The 23,927-nt window shown below is 43.9% G+C and overlaps 1 protein-coding gene across 1 annotated transcript in view; it reads left to right on the forward strand.

The window, feature by feature from the left end:
• The window catches only part of LOC137423852 (tryptophan 5-hydroxylase 1-like), a 170,637-nt gene that overhangs the window by 131,402 nt on the left and 15,308 nt on the right, over nt 1–23,927 (forward strand). Inside the window, exon 8 of the mRNA XM_078773533.1 lies at nt 12,680–12,772. Within this exon, the coding sequence (XP_078629659.1) occupies nt 12,680–12,772 (93 nt within the window). The remainder of the gene's footprint in view (nt 1–12,679; nt 12,773–23,927) is intronic.

Genomic DNA, 23,927 nt, shown 5'->3' on the forward strand with positions numbered 1-23,927 from the left:
CCGCGCTCATGGCCGGCCTTCAGGACGGCGGTTGGGCCGACCGGCTGCCGTGGGTCCTTTTGGGCCTCCGCACGGCCCCCAAGGAGGATCTCCGGGCGTCCACCACCGAGCTTGTCTACAGCCAGGCGCTACGCGTCCCGGGCGAATTCGTGCCCGATGCTACCAGTCCCTGGTCCGCAGCTCACCAGCGCTCGGACCTTCAGGAGACCGCCCGACGGTTTGCCCCCATGCCAACGTCCCACCATGGTGACCCCCAGTCCTACGTCCCCCCAGCGCTTCGCACAGCGGAGTACGTTTTTGTGCGTCATGACGCACATCGGGGGCCACTCCGGCCGCCGTACGACGGGCCCTTCCGGGTCCTGCGACGGGACGACAAGTCGTTCGTCATCGACATCGGCGGCAGGTCGGACCGGATTGCGGTGGACCGCCTCAAGCCGGCGCACGTGGACATCAACCAACCACCACGGTTGGCCCTTCCGCCGCGGCGAGGCCGCCCCCCATCCACGGTGCCCCCCACTCGACCGCCCACCACCACACCGGACCCCCCCCCCCCCCACGACCCGCCAGGGGTCGCTTCGGCCGGGTCATCAGGACCCCCCTTAAATTGACCCTGCCGGTGCAAGTCGATTCTGGGGGGACATGTGTAGCGGCTACCGCTGGGTATACACAATCGCCTTGCACCTACCGAGGACGCGGAGCGATCACCATGCCGGGCTCGCCCAGGACGCCCGGGCATGCCCGCTCTCGACTTGCCAGGCCTCGTCCGGGACGCCCGTGCGCGCCCGGGCATGTTCGCTCTCGACTTGCCAGGCCTCGTCCGGGACGCCCGGGCATGCCCGGGCATGCCCCCTCTCGCCTTTCCCGGGCAAACGCTCCGGGATAATGTGTATATATATTGCTGCCCGATAAACGGGCTTTTCAGAGTACCCGAGTTGATTTGACACAATAAAGAAACTCGGACGAATTCCAGCTTTTTGTCGCGTCCATTCTTCCGATTTACGTTGGAGCACAGCTCCTACAGAGAGATATATACAGAGAGAGATATACAGAGAGATATATACAGAGAGATATATGCAGAGAGAGATATACAGAGAGAGATATACAGAGAGATATATACAGAGAGAGATATACAGAGAGAGATATACAGAGAGAGATATACAGAGAGATATATACAGAGAGAGATATATAGAGAGATATATAGAGAGATATATACAGAGAGATATACACAGAGAGAGATATACAGAGAGATATATACAGAGAGAGATATACAGAGAGAGATATACAGAGAGAGATATACAGAGAGAGATATACAGAGAGATATATACAGAGAGATATATACAGAGAGACATATACAGAGAGACATATACAGATAGAGATATACAGAGAGACAGAGATACAGATAGACAGAGATACAGAGACAGAGAGAGACAAAGAGAGACAGAGAGAGACAGAGAGAGACAGAGAGAGACCTCCTCAGACCACCCTGGAGGGATTTCCCCCAACTATGGTCCATTGGTTTAGTGGTTGACCCAAGACCACCGGAGATAAACTCCCAAGAGGTCCAAGTGAAAGCATTTTATGCATGCACAGCACGTTCGAGGTGCGATATGATTTAATATTTAGATATTAGAGCTGCGTGCTGTAGCTCGACATGCATTGATTTAATGATTATATGGTAACGCTGGAGGGCAATTCCGTGGCTCAAAAACTACAGCGACCGTGATTTAAAATGAAACAGGTTTAATAAGTTACAAAAAGGGGGTGGGAACACAGCAAAGCAAGAACAGTAGGACAGAAAAACCTGATTGGCACAATGTGCTTAACTAAATGAAAAGGTTCGCCTAAACCTTCTGATAAAACTTCGCACATGCATTCACAGAAACCTGGCAAGAATGTGCAAATGTAGTTTCCAGTCAATTGTCCTCGAGGGAACAGTTAGAACCGCAGAGCAGGCCAATACCATAGAGATATTGCAGCACCAAGAAGCATCCCTGACAGAAGAGCCAGGTTCTGATGCCACAAAGTGTCCCCAATGAAAGATCGTCTGGCTCCACAGTCCACCCGAGGGGAGAGAGCATTGTCCACCATTAAGGTGCGTCCCTGGCAAAAGAGAGAAAGAATGCCACTACGGTCCTTAAATAGTCCCCCTTTCCCCCTCCCAACTCCTCTTGCCTCTCACGTTGGGGTGCCGCTACTAACACAGCAGTCTCCCGTCATTGGCCCAATCAGGTCATGGCCCGAGGCCTAACCAATTGCGGGGCTTACCTTTGCCAGTGGATCTGGCCAATTGTAAGCCACATTGTTGTCACAGTTGAGCCTGGTGTTGGCTTCGCGGTTAGGGTGCCGGCTTGGGATCCTCGGATCCTGGGTTCGAATCCCGGTCGATCACTGAATTAATGCCAGGGGGGTTGACTCAGCCTGTCATCCTTCCGAGGTCGGCAAATTGAGTACCAGTTCACTGGTAATTCCATGTTTGTCGCAAGAGGTGACTAACTGGGTTGGCGGCAGGTAGAGCATCTGGCCATAAGACATTGCTTCAAAAAGGGTGCCACTTGCATGGCCAACCCCTGATCTGCATGGAAAATGGCCTCTAAAGGTGGTTCTAGTGTTGTCGCAGTAAGATGTTCCTCCTGGAGGCCCTACCTACTTCAGGGTGATGACATTGTCGGCACCGGTGACATCATACCCTTGGTTCTGTACAGATGCTCGAGGAAGGTTGGGGGGGGGGGGGTTAAAATGAAGGCACTGATGTTATCGGTGCCTTCATTATGATGTCATAATTCGACAAGTAGAACACTTGATCCGTTGTATTTGTATTTGTACCCCAAGTAAATTTTCTCAGTATTTATAGCTGGAATACCCGGCTTGGTCAAGCGAAAAAGAAACATTAACATATTTTTAATGAGGGAAAATATAATGGAAAAGCAATTACATCCAAATCAGAATCCATCACAAATGTCAAATCATCATTTTACCTTTTTGTTGAATATATGCTGCTGAATGTGCCGTTGATCACGTTTTGAGTCGAGTATGATGATGGTAGGAAGAAGAAAACCCTTACCACCAACTTCAACCGCTTCCGGAATTGTTTTATTGCTCGTGTTAAAATGTCTGGTAATTGTTTTGTATTTATTCATTAGAATGTGTATTTGTTTTTAACTGGCATTAATCAAAAAGGCATAGTTACTATAGAGCGATTTTTTTTTAAATCAAAAAAAACCGACGCATTTTTTTTTTCCGCCTAAAACACTCCCAAGCAGTCACGGATGAATATCTGAAAGTTTCACGAAGATCCGTTCAGACAACTCTGAGAAAAATGGCAACACACAGACACACAGACAGACAGAAAGACCAACGGCGCTCTTATATATTAGATCATTCTAGTTGTCAGTTCAAATCAGAAAGAAAGAAGAAGAAAATAAAATATCAGCAAGAAGGCCGCATTCCAGTGGATTGGGAACTGAGTACCCTCGTCCCTCTATACAAGGGGAAAGGTGACCCTCTGGCCTGTGGCTCATATCCAGCGATAACGTTATTGGAGCATGGACTGAAGGTACTGGAAAGGGTGTTGGAGAGGAGGATAAGGAAGAAAGTGAAAATCGACGAAATGCAGTTTGGATTTATGCCAGGAAGAGGAACGACAGATGCACTTTTTATTGTAAGGCAGTTGCAGGAGAAGTACAAGGAGAAGAAGAAGATGTTGTTTCTTGGGTTTGTTGATCTGGAGAAAGCATTCGATACGGTTCTACGCGAAGTACTGTTATGGGCTTTGAGGAAGTTAGGGGTTGAGGAATGGTTGATCAGAGTAGTGATGGCAATGCACGAGAGCGCATGCACAGCTGTAAGGACGAAGGATGGGAACAGTGGTGAGTTTGAGGTGAAGGTGGGAGTGCATCAGGGGTCGGTACTAAGTCCACTACTATTTGTAGCTGTGATGGAGGTGCTGGCTCGGAATGTAAAGGAGGGTTTACCGTGGGAGTTGTTGTATGCAGATGACCTGTTGTTGATTGCGGAAAGTATGGATGGACTGAAGAGAAGATGAACAAGTGGAAGGAATGTATGGAGACAAAAGGTCTGAAGGTGAATATCGGAAAAACGAAGGTGATGGCAAGTGGTAAAGCATGTGGTGAGGTGGAAAGAACTGGGAAGTGGCCTTGTGCTGTGTGCAGGAAGGGTGTCGGAGTGAACTCCATTCAATGTACAATTTGTGCTGAGTGGGTTCATCAAAAATGTAGTGGTCTGAGAGGGTCATTAACCAGTGTGGCAGCTACATTCAAGTGTAAGGTGTGCACAGAAGGAGCTGCAGATGGAGGAAATGTTGAGTTGGATCCTGGAGACGGTGTGAAGCTGGAAGGTGTGAAAACATTTTGCTACCTCGGAGACATGCTGAATGGAGAAGGTGGATCAGACTCGGCAACGGTTGCTGGAGTGAGATGTGCATGGAAGAAGTTTCGGGAACTGAGTGGCGTGCTGACGAGGAGGGGAGTGTCATTGAAGCTGAAGGGAAAGGTGTATGCTGCATGTGTGAGAAGTGTTATGATTTATGGGAGCGAGACATGGGTTATGAACGTAGAGCAGCAACGAAGGTTGGAAAGGGTGGAAATGCGAATGGTTTGGTGGATGTGTGGAGTATCGTTGAGAGAGAGGAAGACAAATAATGAATTGCGAAAGATGATGGGAATAGAGCCTGTGATGGATGCTGTGAAGAGAAACAGGTTGAGATGGTTTGGTTATGTGTTGAGGAAGGATGAAAGTGACTGGTTGAGAAGAGTGATGGAAATGAATGTAGAAGGAAGTAGGGGACGGGGAAGACCGAGAAAGACTTGGCTGAAGATGGTCGAAGAAGAAATGCGGGCAAGGGGGTTAACAAGGGGAGATGCCGAAAATAGGGCAAAATGGAGAAGATTGTCATGGGGCCCGCAAGGCTAACCCCCGCTCTAGCAGGGAAAATGTCCTTAAAATGCCTGTTGTTGTTCTTGTTGTATTCTAGTTATGAGTTCATTCGTCGTAAGTTTTCAAATCCATCCACATATACGTTTGTTGCTCCAAATTTGTTGTGCAAGCATGACCGAAACTGTCCGATACCCTCCAATTCTTCAAGTATCATTATATACACTATCACTATATACCTTTGCCTTCCCTGTCGTAATTCTTACACCTTTCATGGTATTCCGTTTACCTGCCTGAAATATTAACCAGTGCAAGTAGAGGGAGTGAGTGATATTTCATCCAGGCTGCCCTCTTTCATCCAAGAGGCTTTTAAATCGAACCAAAGAATGACTGATTATATCTTCCTGAAACATTAATCTTCAGTGTCAGTAGACAAAGCGCATAACACCAAATCCTGGGATATGAATTATCACATGCAAACAGCTCCTTATCTCTTTGCGCTGCTTGTTGTCGTTTATTGTTCTGTCTGCTCCATAAAAAACAGACATGGGACATCTGCATTCGATGTTGTACTCTCGGAACCACAAACGTGTCTGTGATGCGGAGACGTGCGGTTTCGTTTTGTTTAGACCAAGCGTTTAAAGGAAACGCCCAAATAAACTTTTCGTGCACATAAATAATTGCCCTGAAATTTGTACGAAACTGCCACGACTACACGTCACAAAAAATTTAATTTCCTTGCGAATTGCTATTCCATCAATACATCATGTCGTATCTACGCTGACGCACAGATATAAGGATTTTATCCTCAAAAATTGCCTTATCACGATTCGCATGAATTTCACATTTAAAAGCCACTCACCTCCTCCCCCCAAGCCCTCTCCCTCCCACAGATCTCCCGATATCCCTGCTCTCAAATGTTGTGTTTGTGTGCTTCTCCCTCTCTCCCCATATTGTCTACCGCTCCCCTTATTATATGTTTTATGTATCCGTTAGATTTATTTTTTTTGAGATTAATGTTAGCTCTTTCACGAGCCTCGATCTTGTATACAAAAAAAAAGAAAAAAAAAGTGCACCGTGATATATTTGATCATCATTAGTAATCTCCTTGTTGTGATGACTACTCTCAGCAATAGGATGAGCACAATATTGGATTTTCATTTTATATTCTGACTAATATTGATGTCGCACATGATTTTCAATCTGTAATTTGATGATATTTATTATTCCAGCCACACGTTTACTTGATTTCTGTTTCGGCCTCTCAGAACAATGTGGTAATGAAAATCAAAATGGCAGATGGCTTTGAGGAGGACTTTTCCATGTTGCAAAGTCGCTCGGTGTTTATGACATCATTGGATCTTTCTTTTTACCTCCGCTGCTGAAGGTTATGTTTTCATCCCTGTCTGTCTGTTTGTCTGTCTGTCTGTTTGACTGTGAACAAGATATCTCAAAAATCTGTCGACAGATTCGGACGAAATTTGGCGGAGAGGTTGCGTATGTGACAAGGACGAAATGATTAGATTTTGGTGCAGATCCGGATCCCGCTAGTAGAATTTTTAAGTGATTCTTCACCATTGGAAGATAGGGCTAAACCCGATACATAGCAGGATATCTCTAAAATTTGTGGACGGATTTGGCCGAAACTTGTTGGACAGGTTGTGTGTGTGACAAGGACGAATCGATTTGATTCTGGTGAAGATCTGAGTATGGATTCGGATATGAGAATTATTTAATTTCTTAAGTGATTCTTCACCATTGAGAGATCAGGCGAAAGCGATATATAATTAGATATTTATAAAAGTTATGGAAAAGTTATGATAAAACTTGGGGGATGAGTTAGTTATGTGACAAGAACAAGCCGATTAGATTTTGTTTCATGTCCGAATCCAGATCCAGCCTGTCAGTGGGATGCAACACATCAACTGGTTTGCCTGGCCGAAGTTTGCTCTCTACCGAGTGCCCTTCTAGTTGTAAATGCATTACATAAAACGTTCCCATACTGGACTGATGACAAAGGGATTGATAGATCACAGCTTTCGTCTCGTTTCAGCATAATGCTTTGGAATGCAGTAATTCAATTCAGAATGGGCAGGAGTGTAATTTGTCAGTGTTTCTGTCAATGGCATGGCAATTGTTGTCAAGAGCAAAGTGATCAAGGTAATAAGAAACAAGCAATTAAATATTTCATGTGTAGGTAAATGAATTGTCTTTCTATTAAGGTGATCTTTCTGCCGAGTGAAAAAAGGAGAATCATGAGATCCAATTATTTTGGATTTTTTTCATTCAAAATCCGGATAATTAACGAAATTCATTGTTCTGTCGATAAAATCCCAGAGGTATTTTCTTGTAATTTATATGGAGGCAGCCATGTATTCCCCCAATTGACTGTGAAACACATGATGTCACATCGCTGCTTAAATCGTATTAGAACAGAAAGTGAAAAAATTAAAAATTATCACATGTAGTAATTCACAGGCTTTTGGTTTTGTTTAATGACCATAACGACATTCCTAATTAATATAATGATGAATATGTTTATGATTAACGCTAACTTGGAAACAACTGTTTTTACTCATACTCACAAGTGCACCAAATGACAAGAAATTGTGGCCGCCCTGTATATACTGTAAAAGCGAATTTTTTGTGTCCTTACTGCTTTGAACTCCCAAGGTTAATCGTGACCGAACTTTCTATGATCAGATTTATGACAACGATACACATAAATAGGGGGTTTAAACAGTCACGAAGTGCTCGTTTGGCCCGTTGTTGTCAAGTTGCACTCCTAAATTAATGGCTTGACCACAGCTTTAAACAACTATCGATCTTCTTGATATTTAACTAAAGTCGAAGTGATCCCCTTCAACCTTTACACCATTTAGAACCCCCCACACCTATTTAGACATTTTCGACCTTTACACGCTTTCGACCCCTCCATACGCATTTAGACATCTTAGACCTTCACACCCTTTCGCCCCCCCTTTTTTTTTTTAAATACAACATCGAGGCTCGTGAAAGAGCAAACATTAATCACACACAAAAAAAATAATCAAACAGACACAGAAAACATAAAATCAGGGGAGCGGTAGACAATATGGGGAGAGAGGGGGAAGCACATAAACACATTTGAAGGCAGGGACATCGGGAGATCTGTTGGAGAGAGAGGGCTTGGGGGGAGGTGGCATGTGAAGGGGGGGGGGGGAGGGTGGGAGAAGTATAAAACACTTGGACACTGCAAGGACTTCCAGGAAAGAAGTTGATATTTCAAAAAAGTGGATCTGGGGTGAATTAACGGTGCGTAGAAAAGATCAAGGATTTGGATGGGGGAAGATAAGAGATGGTGGTAAACAGCTGTTTTAAAGACCTGGAGGGAGGAGTGGGATGGAAGGGAGTGGGGGAGTTTGTTCCAGAGGCGGGAGAAAAGAGGAATTAAAGAGTGAAGGTGAGCAGAGGGTCTTGATTTTGGCAACTTAACCAGAAGAGGGTTGCTGGCAGATCTTGTAGGAGTATTTGGGGGACAGAGCACAGACCGGGCTGGGGGTGGGGGGGCTAGGCCGGAGAGGAGTTAGTAGAAGACAGAAAGACCACCAATCTGCCTGCGGTGAGTGACTGAAAGGTCCTCAGAGTTTGCTTCATCACGGGAGATTCCAATGATTCTGAAAGCTTTGGTTTCAACAGCGTGAAGATGAGCTAGGTGTGAGGCAGGAACACTGGCCCAGAGGGGAGAGCAGTATTGCATTCAGCTGTGGATGAAAGCCTTGTAAGTGGTGAGGAGCTCAGGTGTGCCAAGGAAGGACTTCGCATGATGGAGGATGCCCACTGCCCAGTCGGCGACTGGTTTTGGAGGCCAGCTTGGAAATGTGGTTTTCCCAGGAAAGATCATGGCAGATTGTGAGACCCAAGAGCTTGAGTGACAGAACTTCTTGGAGAGGATTGTTGAGAAAGTAGAGGGGAGGGTTGTCCAGTCGGTCTTTTTGGAGAGACATCGTAAGATTGTGAGTTTTGTCAGGATTGAAAGACATGTTCCACTTCTTTGACCAGTCTGTGATTTTGTCCAGGTCTGCAGAGAGTGAGGAGGCTGCAGCCTGCCGATCTGAGGGATGAGGCATGGAGTGGCAGAGAGTGGAGTCATCAGCAAAGAGATAGAGAGGATTTTCCAGAGAGTCAGAGAGATAATAATGAAGACCAGAAAAATCACAGGGCCCAGAACAATGCCTTGGGGAACTCCAGCCTGAACAGGCAGGTGAGATGAGTAAAATCCATTCAGGGCCACACGTTGACTACGACCAGAGAGGAAGTCCGCAAGCCATGCATGGAGATTTCCATGGATAACATAGGAGGAGAGTTTGGTGAGCAGAGCTGGGTGCCAGATCGTATCGAAGGCACGTGATATGTCAAGGGAGACGGCTCTAATTTCCTGTTTGACATTGAGGACCTCCATCCATTGTTGAGACAGCAGAAGCAGCATGTCCAGAGTAGAGTGACCTGGTCTGAAACCAAATTGATGATCAGAGATAAAGCCATTGGAGAAGAGGAAGGATTTGATGTCAGAAGTGATGATGGATTCCATGACCAAGCTGATTATTGGGAGCAGGCTGATTGGTCTGTAGTTGAAAGGATCTGTTTTGCACCTTTTTGTGTCAAGCGGTAATGTTGGCTGATTTCCAAGCTGATGGCAGATGACCTTGAGCAAAAGATAGGGTGAAGACAACAGAGAGAGGGTGAGATAGAGCGGAAGAGCAGGATTTTAGGACCCGTGGGCCGATGCAATCTGGTCCATTTGCAGAATCAGAGTCGAGGATTGACAGAAAATTTTCCACCTTGTCAGGAGAGAAGGACACAGAGTCCAGGAGCAGCTGGGTTCGACTGGATAATGTGGGAACAGAGAGAGATGGGTTTGGGACACAAGATTTTGAGGCAAACACAGAGTTGAGGCATTCAGCTTTTTCACGTGCGGAGTCAGCTGTGTAGCCGTTTGAGATAAGGGAGGGGATGGAGGGGGAACAAACACCAGAAACAAATTTGACAATACGCCACCAGCATTTGGAAGAGGGTGACAGGTTTGAGAGTTCACTCTTGAGAGTGGAGAGATGTTGTTTCCTGGCTCTCCTGAGGGTGGACACACACTTGATCTGGCCTTTGTGAAAGGAAATGAGATTGCCTTCCGTTGGAATTGCCTTCCAGGAGGCGAAGGCAAATTGTTTCAGGGAAACTGCCTCACCACAAGATTCCGTGTACCATGGACGTGAGGAAGGGTATGACACTGAAGACGGGATGGGATTAATCTGTGCATGAGAGAGAGCAATTTACTTTGGAAGAATTCCCAGGATGAGTTGTCAGAAATCGATCTGTGGATCGTCAAATGGGAAACCTGAATGCTGTCTATATAAATTTTGTATCGTACTTTAGGACCAAATTCTATAGAACCATTCCATAGAAATTCTATAGAAAATTTCTGTAAACTATCTTTAGAATCTGTATTATAGAAATTTTCTGTAGTACAGTGCTTTTGGACCAAATTCTATAGAACTGTTCCATAATAATTATGTATATAATTTATATCGACGTTCTATAGAACCTGTCTATGGAATTCTATAGTACTTTTACACTAAATTATATAGAACTGTTCCATATAAATTCTATATAAAATTTATATAGACATTCTATAGAACCTGTCTATTGGTTCACGAGTTATCAAACAGAGTGACAACTATATTCGTCATGGGTGTGTGTCTGTGTGTCTGTCTGTCCGCAGCATAACTACCCGATGATATCATCCGATCTTGATGAAACTTGGATGGGAGGTTGATATCATGATTTAGTTTTGGCCTGCCTAGAGTGGGCGTATTGCGCCCATTGTGGGCGGAGCCACACCCCAAAAAGATGTCTTTTTAGGGGGTAATCGATTTCAAGCTACACCTTCTCTGAGGGGTTTGGTGGAATCTGACAGGGATTTCGGTATTTGGTTAGGCCAATGTCATGTGTCTAACCCCACGGAGCTCGACTTTTCATTTTCGCCCCAGGGTCAAGGTCACAAGGTCACGAAATTTAGAAAAGTCGATTTTTGATGGTTTTATTACATTGTTCGCTTCCTGATAGGGTGAAATGTCGTACATGTTTTTATATTATCACATACATCTTGAAATACAAGTTTTCTAACAAATTTCAGAATCTTCGACCTTTGACCGTTGAAGGTCACAAAGGTCAAATTTTCAAAGTTGTCGGAATCGAACCGAATTTTCGGTATTGTGTAGCTAACTAACCTCATAACTGATTATACATTATTTTCTATCTCATTTCAAGGTCAGTAATCTTCGTTTTGACATTTCAAGGTCACAAAGGTCAAATTTTCAAAGTTGTCGGAATCGAACCGAATTTTCAGTATTGTGTAGCTAACTAGTCTCATAACAGATAATACATTCCTATTTATATATTTTCAATGTCGGTTTTGACCTTTGTCATTGAATACCACTCGCTCGTGAACTATTGTCGTCTCCTGACTTGTAGAAACGTTATAATACGTTAAGACTAAATGCTATAGAACTGTTCCATCTAGTGCTCAAAGCCATATCCTGGGTATAAATTCCTATCCTGTGGATAACATTTTGCCACTGCACAATTTCCGTTGCTCAAAGCTTGGATAATTTTATCTTCTGGATGAAGTGGTGATTTTCTGGATAACTTTATCAGAGTCCCCTCTGACCTGGATAATGCCTCATCTGCAATTCCTAAGGCCTACGCAGTTTTGTGACGCCTTTTGTGTTTGCTCTTAACCATTTTTGTCCTTTGTTTGTTTTGCAATTAAAGGCGTGATTCAAAAGGTATTGAAGGCATGGTTGTGATAGCCAACCACTACCTCCTCTTCTAATCATTACCCCACAAACGCGAAGCGAAAAGCGGGGTTGGGCAATTGGTTCATGTCTGTCCGTCCCTCCGTCTTATCAGTTTATATTTGTTTATGATTGAGGAACAGCCTGTTTATATTTTGAACAATAATTGGAACATGAATCGGAAGACACATCCTTCATTTTACTGTACTTTGTCTCTAAATTCGTCCCGATCGCACATGCGCAGAGATGAGTGAGATAAAAAAAATTTTTACACTTCTATGAGCAAATCTGAGTTCATTTCTTATCCATTGCTGGGGAAAACCACACGATAGGGGAAAACCCCATGATAGGAGAAAACTCGTAACTGGCAATGCGGCAAGATTTTTAATTCCGTATGCCAGGTACGAGCTATCTGTTAGAAGAATTCTCGAAGTGGCAGAATCTGGTACACCCAGCACTACGAGTATACTTGTCACTCTTGTCACCCAACACATGAAAAGCCCGTTCGGTTGACGTAAAGTTTGCTTTCCTCTTTCTAGGTTATCCTACCCTTATCCATCGTAGGAAAAACCGTATTTTTTCCCGTTGGTTAGTTAACCATCGCATAATAATTTTACCCACTAGACTGTTTTTATCCAGTGGTTAAATCATCCGAGTTTTGAGCAACCGCGGCCAGGAAGACATTTTATAGCTGAGCCAAGATTCAAACCCAAACTGGGTACATTACCTCTAGCCTATACTGCTGGGCGACACTGTCTTTACCACTCATTGTATTATGAGTAACATTCATTTTTTGTGAGACCATTTTAGTTCTCAAAAATAAAATGTTCTATTTGTTATTTTCAGTTATTTTAAGGACAGGATTGGCCATCACATTGTAATGACGAAGATGTTTAATGGTGATGATGATAGCTTCCTTTTGTGTTTGTTCTTAACCATTTTTGTGCTTTGTTTTGCAGTGCTTTAACATTGCAGTTTATTACGCACTTGGAGCTGAAATTGTTGGATTGTACATAAGTGAGGACAGTCTTCATGTCTCCGCAGAGGAAATGGTAATGTTGACAAAAATGTAATTGCTAATTCCAGCACAAAAATAGCAGTCACCATTGGCAGCACAATGGAATAAAAACAGAAGAATGACATGGTTAGAGTTATCCACTGTGAAGGATTACGAGGTGCTAACGTGTTGGGCTTTATCCTTTATCAGTGCTAAAAAAAAATAGGACTCACCTACTCTTGACCATTGCATTGAGGCACTCAATCTTATTCCTCTTCCATGTTTGTTATTCATCTTTTTTGTCGCAAGGCCAGGAGTTATCTGTCACACAAGTGAGGCGTGATGGACCACTTTTCACTGCAGACCACATTTGCAATGATTTTTTAAAATGGATTTTGTCACTCAAGGCTAAAAGCATACTCGAGGTAAGAGGTTATAAATATGAAGAAACAACAACAACTAGAACGGCACTCAGTAGAGAGCATACATACCTCCACCTGGTTGGCATATCACTCAATGGTGAAGAATCACTTAAACAATTCTACTCGCTGGATCTAGATCTTCACCAAAATTGAATCGATTCTTCCTTGTCACACACACACAACCTGTCCACAAAGTTTCGTCCAAATATGTCCACAACTTTTTGAGATATCGTGCTATGTATAGTGTTTGGCCTTATCTCCCAATGGTGAAGAATCACTTTAAAAATTAAATAATTCTCATATCCGAATCCATATTCAGATCTTCACCAAAATCGAATCGATTCGTCCTTGTCAGATACCCAACCAGTACACAAAGTTTCGTCCAAATCCTTAAACAACTTTTTGAGATATCCTGAGCTATGTATCGTTTTTGGCCCGATCTCCCAATGGCGAAGAATCACTTTAAAAATTCTACGAGCCGGATCCGAATCCGGATCTTCACCAAAATCTAATCATTTCATCCTTGTCGCATACGCTAAATCTCTGCCAAATTTCTTCCGAATCTGTCCACACATTTTTGAGATATCTTGTTAACAAACAAACAAACAAACGGACAGACGGATGAAAACATAACCTCCATCCACCTTTGTGGCAGAGTAGTCAGGTTCACTATGTTAACAAATATAATTTCGTTCAAAATTTTGGAGATTAGCAAAACTATACATTTCTGGAATATTCAGAGCATGAGGAATCCAAAAATTAATGTTTACATTTGCGTAGACACCTTTGCGAAAATGACACTCAGGACAGTGATGAAGATAGTCAGGTTCACTATGTTAACAAATATAATTTCGTTCAAAATTTTGGGATTAGCAAACCTGTACATTTTTGGAATCTTCAGAGCATGGAGAATCTGAAAATCAATGTTGGCATTTGCACAGACACCTGCATGGCCGCCATTTTGGATTTTGAAAATGGCCGTCATAAAATACATTTTTGCACGATCTCGGCTTCAAGTCAACCTAGAGACTTAATTAAATATGTTAATCCTAAGTTTTCTGGGTCAAGGAATCCAATAAAGGCCTCAAAATAGTGCTCAGGATTATAGAAAAGCAACAAACAAAGGTAATTGAAAACCATTGTCTTTATATTTGTGATATAACTGTATTACATAATACATGATATTGCAAGTCCTTTGAAGTTATAGGTTGTTATAGGAAGTTATAGGTAGTATCAGACTGAACTATAAGTCCTATACACAGGATTTACGAGGTCTATACCGTTCAGGAATATGCTTTTACAGATCTTCATCACTGTCCTGAGTGTCATTTTCGCAAAGGTGTCTACGCAAATGTAAACATTAATTTTTGGATTCCTCATGCTCTGAATATTCCAAAAATGTATAGTTTTGCTAATCTACCAAAATTTTGAACGAAAAAACATAGTGAACCTGACTAGAGGTAACAACAGGCATTTTAAGGCCATTTTCCCTGCTAGAGCAGGGGGTTAGCCTTAAATATGAAGAAAGAAAGAACCTGTTCACATTCTTAAAAAGCCTAAATTGCCCAAAGAGAACCAAGAAAAGCAGATTGAAGGGAGAAGTTGCAGCAGTAAGACTTAGTTTTAACATCAACACTAGAGGGATAAGAGGAAGGATCAAAGCAACACACAAACACATGCAGATTGGATGGACCAAAGCAGAAAGATCACTCGAGCATCTTCCATGCAAGTATATATAACATAGACTAAGGGAAGCACAGAGCTATGATGTTAAAGTGGTTCAAGAGGAGAACATAACTCCTGATCAAGAAGGTTAACAACCATTTACTGAATCTTCTCCAGCAGAATGCAATGACATGCAAAATAAACAGCCAAAGTATCAAAGCAATGCTCCATAAATGGCCGTAAATATAAGCGTCTCGTACAGATACAGAATCCCTTGAGGCAGTGGATACTTTGTGCACGGTGAAGACAGCGTTACTGTTTAGAGACATTCTTGGCAATAGAGCTGATAAATGTTTCCCAACTGTCCACTACAACATATATCCCGACCCAGCAGTCTGATGTTAAGCATTTCACCCAAGTTAGACAATCCCATGTGCAGTAAAGGAAATAATGGTGTTTTTGTTCAATACATGAAATGAACTTATGTTGCTACTGTTAAAAGCAACTACGGTACATATTTTCATGCAAATAACCTGTGGGCTATATGTTAAATTTGTCCCAAAATTCCAACTGCGGGGTATACTCGTGTGCGGGTTATATGGTATTTCACCATACACCGCATGACATAACCAATGGGGACCAATTTAAATTATCAAGGAGATACAAAAAGGGGCAGTTTGTATATTTAATTCTTGTAATATATTTAATTACAGTTATTGTCCCCCGTCGCACCGCGGAGCGAAAGGGGGACTATGGTTTTCCCCTCCGCCCGTGTGTCCGTCCGTCCGTGCATGCGGGCGTGCGTGCATGCATGCGTGTGTAAGCGAAGGATCGCATTCGAATTTGGTGTGTGGGTTCAACCCACGTCAAAATCCAAGATGGCCGCCACCATATATATACCTGAACCTTGTGAGCGAAATATCTTGAAAAATAAATGAACTACTAACTTCTAATCTGGTGTGTGGATGTATCCACGCATACAGAAGAAGGCTATTTAAAATAGGGTCGCCACGTCAAAATCCAAGATGGCCACCGCCATGTATGTCTGAACCTTGTGAGTGGAATATCTTGAAAAATAAGCGAAGTACCAACTTCTAATCTGGTGAATGGGTGTATCTAGGCATAAGGAAGAAAGCTATTGAAAATTGGGTCGCCACGTCAAAATCCAAGATGGCCGCATTGCGTCTTCCACTTTGTCAACTCACATCACTTCACCGACGGGGGACCTAGGCATAACGCTTGTTTTGCATATTTTACCTACACATGTATATCTAATTCCAAAACAATTTTAGGTACCTGTAAGCCGTCTTCCGTAAAGCACACAAAGTCATCGTCTTCTATGCCGCTGTGAAATAGCTGAAGCAGCCCAGAGTCGGCAAGTATGGGATGTGTTCAGTTACTAAGTTTGTTGTAAAGCGCTTGCCAAGTGGCTTAATCACTCCAGCAAGGACCATATTCAAAACCGTTTGTGAAGAAGGACTGGCTTGGAAAGCGCTAGCTAGCTGCTTAGTAACTGAACACACCCCTGCTTTTCTCTCCACATGACCAAGAGATACCCCATCCCCATATTTGCAGAAGCCGACACAGCTTTGCTGTCAAGGACCAACGAACGGCTCTTTTCAAATGCCACTGTGGTAAATAACCAATTTACATTAAAATTAATATCTTGAGAAAGGGTTGTTGTAATAATTAAATTTACTGTACCGGTGTGTTAGAAATTAGCGTGGTTTCTGGTACCGATGCGAAAACCGCAAATCATGCTGCTCATCCATTGGAAATGTGTAAATACCTTGCAGGATGTTGAATTTTATATCATTCCACAAAATTGTCCATACTATTACAAGTTGCTGCCACACAACGTCTGCTGGTAGTACAAATAAGATAAAACCGAAAAAATTTCATGGCCAAATTCAAACTGAAATGTCATAACTCTGTGGGAAATTGAAGAAACGCCCTGAAACTCAAACGTGTTCTGTAACTCATCATAATAAAGCCATGTAGCAAGTTTAATTTGAATATTGTTACGTTTGTGGGGGGAGGGGTTAAAAAATGAAATACCTTATTTGAGATAGAATCGTGCAGATTATAATGCTCCGTACGCCGCGAAGAACCCATCTTGATGTACATAAGCAGGCCATCTGTCCGGGTAAGAGAGTTTGCATGTCCCCATAAGGGGCGTGGCTTTGTTATAATTAATTCTAGGGCTTAAAGATTAATTCCTCAGTGTGTAATTTGCCCCTGTGATCTTCCCAACGTCTTTATTACAATTAAAAATCCTGCCAAACAACAACTATAACAAATGGACTCATTCGCTCACCACACCGCCAGGTCCGACAAACCCGGCACATTTGCCGATCGGCACGGCACGTAAGTTCTGCCTCACGGCCGCCGACGTCATCCGAACATTCCTGAACAGAGGTTGGACTCCGCCCCCGATGACTCGTGGCGAGGAGGCCATGCCCCGGCCTTTGTGATTGGTCGAGGCGCGATGGGATGATTGAGTAGAGCTTGGTGATTGGGGAGATTGTGACATCATCATGGAAGATTCGAGAGCTGAAGTAAAAGAGAAGCAGTCGTGCCATCTTGCTCTTCTGGTCCTGGCTTTGATAGTGGGCAGTCGCAATATCCTCCTTGTTCCGGCTTGGTCGCGGGCGTGTGGTCTTTGGTTCGTGTGTACTCTTGGGAAAGAGCTGGTGAGAAACAGCGGTTCGGGACACTCGGAACTACAAGGCACAGGATCAACGTCGGCGGTGGACTGGGTCTGCATCGTGTTTCCTCTGGAGTTTGAGGCGTGCGACTCCGCACTATTTTGTGTGTTTCCCACGTGGTGGTTTGGAGGCGATGAGCGGCCAGAAAGCCTTACCAGCCATTTGGGGACGCTAAGCTGAGTGCCGGCCGATTACAAAAGCATTATTTATTTTCTATTATTTTCGTTTTCCCCTTTTTGTATACGAGTCCGAGTGGAGACATCTCAAATTAGGAAATCGTTTTTAACCTCACATTCATTTTATTTGGGTTACAATTACTTTTAATAAATTCAATATTTGTGAATTTTACTTTTCTCGTCCTGGTTCATTTCTTTGTTTGTGGGTTTGAATTACCCCTGTGTGTGTTCCCGATCAGGTAAGACTTCAAACCTTCCCACTCATGTCACTTGTTACCCAACTCCGAGGCGTATACCCAACTGTCACCAAGTTGGGTATATGCCTCGGAGTTAAACACCGTTTCGCTCTTTCGTCTTCTTGGGGTCTTAACCCCGGGGACACAATAATATGTTAAGGGTTAAGGGCGGAAAGTCTGGAAAACCCCAGTTGGGATGGGGGAACAGACGGACAGACAGACAGAGAGCAAATCTATACTCCCCTCCTGTGAAACTGGTCGGGGACTAATAAGATCAGGCTATCTGGTGCTGGTAGAAGAACTGGAAGAAGGTAAAGTGAGAAAGACCCCAATAATAGTGAAACAGATGTTTAGAGGTTTAGAAAGTCAAGGTAAAGGATGTTTTTATGAACAGATTTAGATGGTTTTCCTCTTAATTTAACAGCCATGGTAGAACAGCAGAGAAAGTACATCCTAGTCTGGAAACCATCTATTCCCGAGATTTTTTTTTTTTTTTTTTGTATACTGAATCGAGGCTCGTGAAAGAGCTAACATTTACTTCACAAACAAATCAACCAGACAAACAAAATATATAAAAAGAGGGAGCGGAGGACAAGATGGGGAGAGAAGGGGAAGCACACAAACACAACATTTGAGAGCAGGGAGATGTACAACACTAGGCCTCAGAATACGCGACACTAACTAACCGACGATTCTGTACACAGGTATGAAAAACCAACACCGAGAATCCTATTAAAGACACACCAATAGGTACACACACCGAATGAAAGATACAGTTTCGACAAAAACACAATTGTGAAAAATTACTTAACTTCGAAAGCGTGTGCGCATGGACAGCTTTGAAGAGACGTCGATGAGATAAGGAAATCTCTAATGAAATTTCTTATCTCTTATCTTATCTCATAGGAAATCTCTTATCTCATCTCTAATGAGATAAGGAATAAACGGATGAAACCACATTCATGACAATGGCTCTCTGACAGCCAAGGGAAGGTAAATGGAGACTGCTGCAGGGGCCACCGTTCATGTCCATGGCAGGAAAGCCACACGCCACACAGGCTGATTGATCAGCCTCTCAGCGTATTACCATTAAGTTTGGATTCTGGACTATAAGGTGACCTTGAGCTGTAGCATGTTTTAACCTGTACCCTTAAGAAAGTCTGACTCTGGAGATAAAAAAAAAACAGTGGGATGGGAAGGACTAGGGGATGCAAAAGACTAGCTTGATGATATGTATAAACCAACAGAACAGATGCTTGCAACTTTCTTTTGATCGATGTGGGTGGAAAGGGTAAAGATATCACTCAGAGCTATAACTTTGGTAATTAAACCACGACAACCTTTAACCTTCATAGGAAGACGTTGTTAGCCTCATGCTAACCCTAACCCAACTTGGAGGACAACTGGTCTCTCCCCTTCCAAATAGATGGTGCAGAGGTCGTGATGTGCCGTTGTCTGTCTATTTTGGGTTAGATGGTTAGCTTGACGATAAACTATCATACTTTTGCTTCACACATGGGGCATTGCATCAATGATGGCACCACATGCTAGATGGGAAGTTCAGCCATGGACGCCTCTGAAGCATCGATGATTGGTGGACATTAACTATTCCATTTTGTCTCTCAAAAAAAGAGGAGAGCGGTTATTGCTGGCGCTGGCATCCTTGGCAAATTTCAAATTCCTGCCATAACAGTTGTGAGGCTCATGCTGCTTTCAGTTGCAGCTCTTGCTAACCTTTGAGACAACATCATTGTTCCAAAGGAACGGCAACCTACTGGGATAGAGAATTACTCCACATTGGATTGTTTCCGTTGTCATCTTTCAATCGTCTTTATCAGGATGACTAATCTGGAAATGAGATAAGTCTGGAAATGGGAATGAGGTAAGTTCAACACACACACACCTTTGTCTGGATTTAGTGGCCCTACCAGGAGCAACCTAACTATCGCTGGAATACCTCTCAGGGTCACAGAGACAACTAGAACGGCATTCAATAGAGAGCATACCTCTGCCTGGTTGGCCATATTACTCAATGGTGAAGAATCACTTAAAAAATTATACTAGCCGGATCCGGATCTTCACCAAAATTGAAACCAATTCTTCCTTGTCACACACACAAATTGTCCAACAAGTTTCGACCAAATCCATCCATAACTTTTTGAGATATCCTGCTACGTATAGTTTTTGGCCCGATCTCCCAATGGTGAAGAATCCCTTTAAAAAAAAAATTCTCATATCCAAATCCGGATCTTAACCAAAATCTAACCATTTAGTCCTTGTCACATACGCTACATCTCTGCCAAATTTCGTCCGAATCCGTCCACAACTTTGTGAGATATTTTGTTCACAGACAAACGGACAGACAAACAGACAGGGGTGAAAACATAACCTCCATCCACCTTTGGTGTCGGAGGTAATTAAAGGCAGTTGTGTTTTTTTGTTTTTTTCAAACACGACTGTCATGTGAATAAAAAATTCAAACTTAACATAATGTGTAAGACCTAATGATGCACCCCCTAGCTCACACCATTTTTTCGCACAAGCAGCCAAGAAACACATGACACATGTGTACATAAGTCCCTTTGTTTCATTTGGTTTAGTTTCGTTCACTTAGACAGTTAAATTGTTTGGGCAATGAATTTTATTAACCAAATCTTCAGAGAGGTATGCTGACCATCATGGGAAAGAAGGTGAAGCGACAACGGTTCGGACGTGATCTACTCTTCAAAGAAAGAGCTGAATTATTTGTTTTGCCCCATTATAAATTGATCTTATTGATCGATTATTTACCGATTTTGAATTTGTAGATTAAATACTTTACATTTTTTGATTATTATATTAGATACTGCAGAGCCTGGTGTTGATTTAGCGGGTAGAGTGCCATCTTGGGGTCAGAGGATCCTGGGTTCGAATCCCAGTCAATCGCTGAACCAATGCCAGGGGGGTTGACTCAGCCTGCCATCGTTCTGAGGTCGGCAAATTGAGTACCAGTTCACTGGTACTTCCCTGTGTATCGCAAAAAGCAACCAACAGGGTTGGTGGCGGAAGGGCATCCGGCCATAAAACATTGCTTGAAAAAGGGGACCAAGGTGCCCAAAAAGGCCAAATCCTGCTTTGCGGGGAAAATGGCCTCCAAAGGTGGTTCTTTTTTTTATACTGCACAGAAAATAATTGGATTTGGTAGTGGTAAGGTAAAGACAGCTGTAGAGGGTTAAAGATTGTAAGGCGGTGGCAGGAGAGCACGTTACTACCCAGCGCAAGTCTGTGGTGTTTGTGGTACAGATGAAGAAAGGAAGTTAAGAGCAGGGGTCAGAAGATTATTAGGTGAGGAAGTGTATTGACAATGTTGCCCGAGAGTATAATGAGGGAATGAGGGTGAGAATGAGTATGAGCGACTTAGCGAAGAAGTGGAAGGTTTGGAAGAAGAGTGGAAGAAGTATGGAGAGGCATTTAGGGGAATTTCAGAAGTGTTGTGTGGTAAGACATCAGGAAAGGGTGCATCTTCGAGGGATAGAAACCAAGTATGGTGGATGGAGGAAGTAGCGAAGGCAGTTGGTGAAAAGAAGGAGGTTTGGAAGAGGGTAGAGAAGATCAAAGTGTTACGGATTCGTCACTTCCGTTGTTGTGGTTTTCATCCACTGTAAACATTTTTGGTTCCATGTACTATTATTGTTATCGTTTAAGTGAATTAGAGATAACTGTTTTCAAAAGGTGAAAAAGTTAGTGTTTTAAAAGAAACCGGAAACCGGATTGGGAACCGGACAAAAAAAGAAGAAGAGGAAAAGGAGGCGGAGCAAGTGAGGTCGGAGAAGGAGCCGAGCTGCTTCGAGGTCTTGAGCATACGCTGGCGAACGGGGGTCACGAGTGAACTTTGGGTTTCCTGGGAAAGGGATTCCTGCGACAGAGTTGTTATCGCTGTGACAGATAAACCTGCGTGACAGGTTTTGTGGTTGATTCCGAAGAGAATCGTTGGAGTGCCGTTACATCTCGAGTACGGGCCGTTGGCCGTTTTGGCCTCGCGCCGGATTCCGCATCACTCTAGGCTCTTCACCTCGCTTCAACCATTTCACCGCATCCAGACGTTAACCTGGTGTGTGTGTGCAACGTGGATTTTGAGTGGGAATTTGCGGTTCGCCGATTGGGGAGCCGTTGAACGTCCATACCCGAAGGTGTGATTTCCCAGTCGCCTATTGAGGACACCTTTGCCCATCTTTGGCAGTGTGACTGTCAACCGAACGGGATTCTGGTCTCGATACGACATCGTTCTGACGATCACTGGAGCGTGGATCAACTTTGACTTGATGCCGGGATAGAGACAATGGGAATGTTCTTTTCGCTCACTTGGAGCAGAGTGAGTTACATTGTACGAAACTGATGGTACCATCATAGGAATGATATATTGGTTGTACAATTGATTAATATTGTTATTGTACTGTTATTCTTGTGTGACCTTAATACAATACTTGTTTGTTGGTAACAATTGGTGTGAATTCACCATTGATCTTTGACATACAGAATAACACATCTTTCTGCCATGAAAGTTGGCTTCCGGTCCGGTCTGGAGAGGACGCTGGCGTTACTTGTTCGCCGCTTCTCCGACTGGGCCATTGTACATAGTTTGCTTTTGTGGTGGTCGTGGTGGATTTTTGACCGTTGGGTCTGCCCTCTGCTCGGTCCCGGCTCTGCTCCTGGCTTCGCCTGCCCGGCTCCTCCACTGTTTGCTCAGGCCCGCTCCCGGTTTGTGACCGTTGTTTGCGGCGGTGGCTGTTTGCCGCTGTGGTCTTGATTAGCGGCTGCGCTTGTTTGCCGCTGCGTTTGCCGCTTTGCCTACTCGACCTTGGCCTCGTACTCGTCTCTTCACTCCTGCCTGGCATGGCTCTGAGGTACTCCGCCGCAAGGCTTCTTCTGCTCAATACTCACTCCACTCCATCATGCATCTCTGCAATCAAGTACCACGGACTCCTGTGACGACCCAGATACATTCATAGAGGCTCCGGTCGTAAGTTTGTTTACTTACAAACAGGTCACTCCATTCCCGTACTCTGGTCGGCTCAGCGCACTCCCACTCATCGTCCCAGCGCACCTGGTCACAGCAACGCACACGATCGCACCTCCTGTCTGCAAACCCTGGCTAAATCACCTGAGTTCATCCCCACCGTACAAAACAACATCAAGCTCACCCTGTTCAATACCCGGTCCCTCAACAACAAAAGCCTCATCCTGAACGACTACATTCTGGATAATAAACTGGACTTTCTCTGTCTCACTGAAACCTGGCAACAACCTCTGGACGACTTCTCACTCGACCTCACTACACCCAATGGATATTCTTACATCATTAAACCACGTTCGGAGGGCCGAGGTGGTGGAATTGCCGTAATTCACCGACAAGACATCAAGACCAGCCTCATCTCCATCTCATCTGCTCCATCATTTGAACACCTGGCTTTTAAACTCTCTGGTCACACACAGTCAGTCATGGCTGTCGTCTACCGCCCTCCCAAACCACACCCATCATTCCTGTCTGACCTTTCCTACTTTCTGACCCAGCTCTGTTCCCTCTCCCCCTCAATCCTCCTCCTCGGTGATTTCAATATCCACATGGACTCCACTGACTCCACAATAACCTCTGACTTCACTGATTTACTCACCTGCTTTAACCTCACTCAACATGTCAACTTTCCTACCCATAATCGTGGTCACATTCTGGACCTTGTCTGCTCTACTGGATTAATTTTGCACCATCTCTCTGGCTCCTACCTCACCCTCTCTGACCACTTAGCCATCACTATGACCATCAACATCCCCACCCCAGCACCAAGGCATTATCGCACTATCAACTTCCATAAGCTAAACGCTCTTTCACCGACCTCATTCTCATCCACCCTCTCTGAAAAAATGTCCACTTCTCCCTTCGTTGACCTCCACACCCCTTCTGACCTCACTGACTACTACAACCACACTATCTCCTCCTGCCTTGACCAGCTTGCACCTATAAAAACC

The sequence above is a fragment of the Myxine glutinosa genome, chromosome 3, assembly GCF_964187855.1.
Source record: "Myxine glutinosa chromosome 3, kmMyxGlut1.1, whole genome shotgun sequence".
Lineage (NCBI taxonomy): Eukaryota > Metazoa > Chordata > Myxini > Myxiniformes > Myxinidae > Myxine > Myxine glutinosa.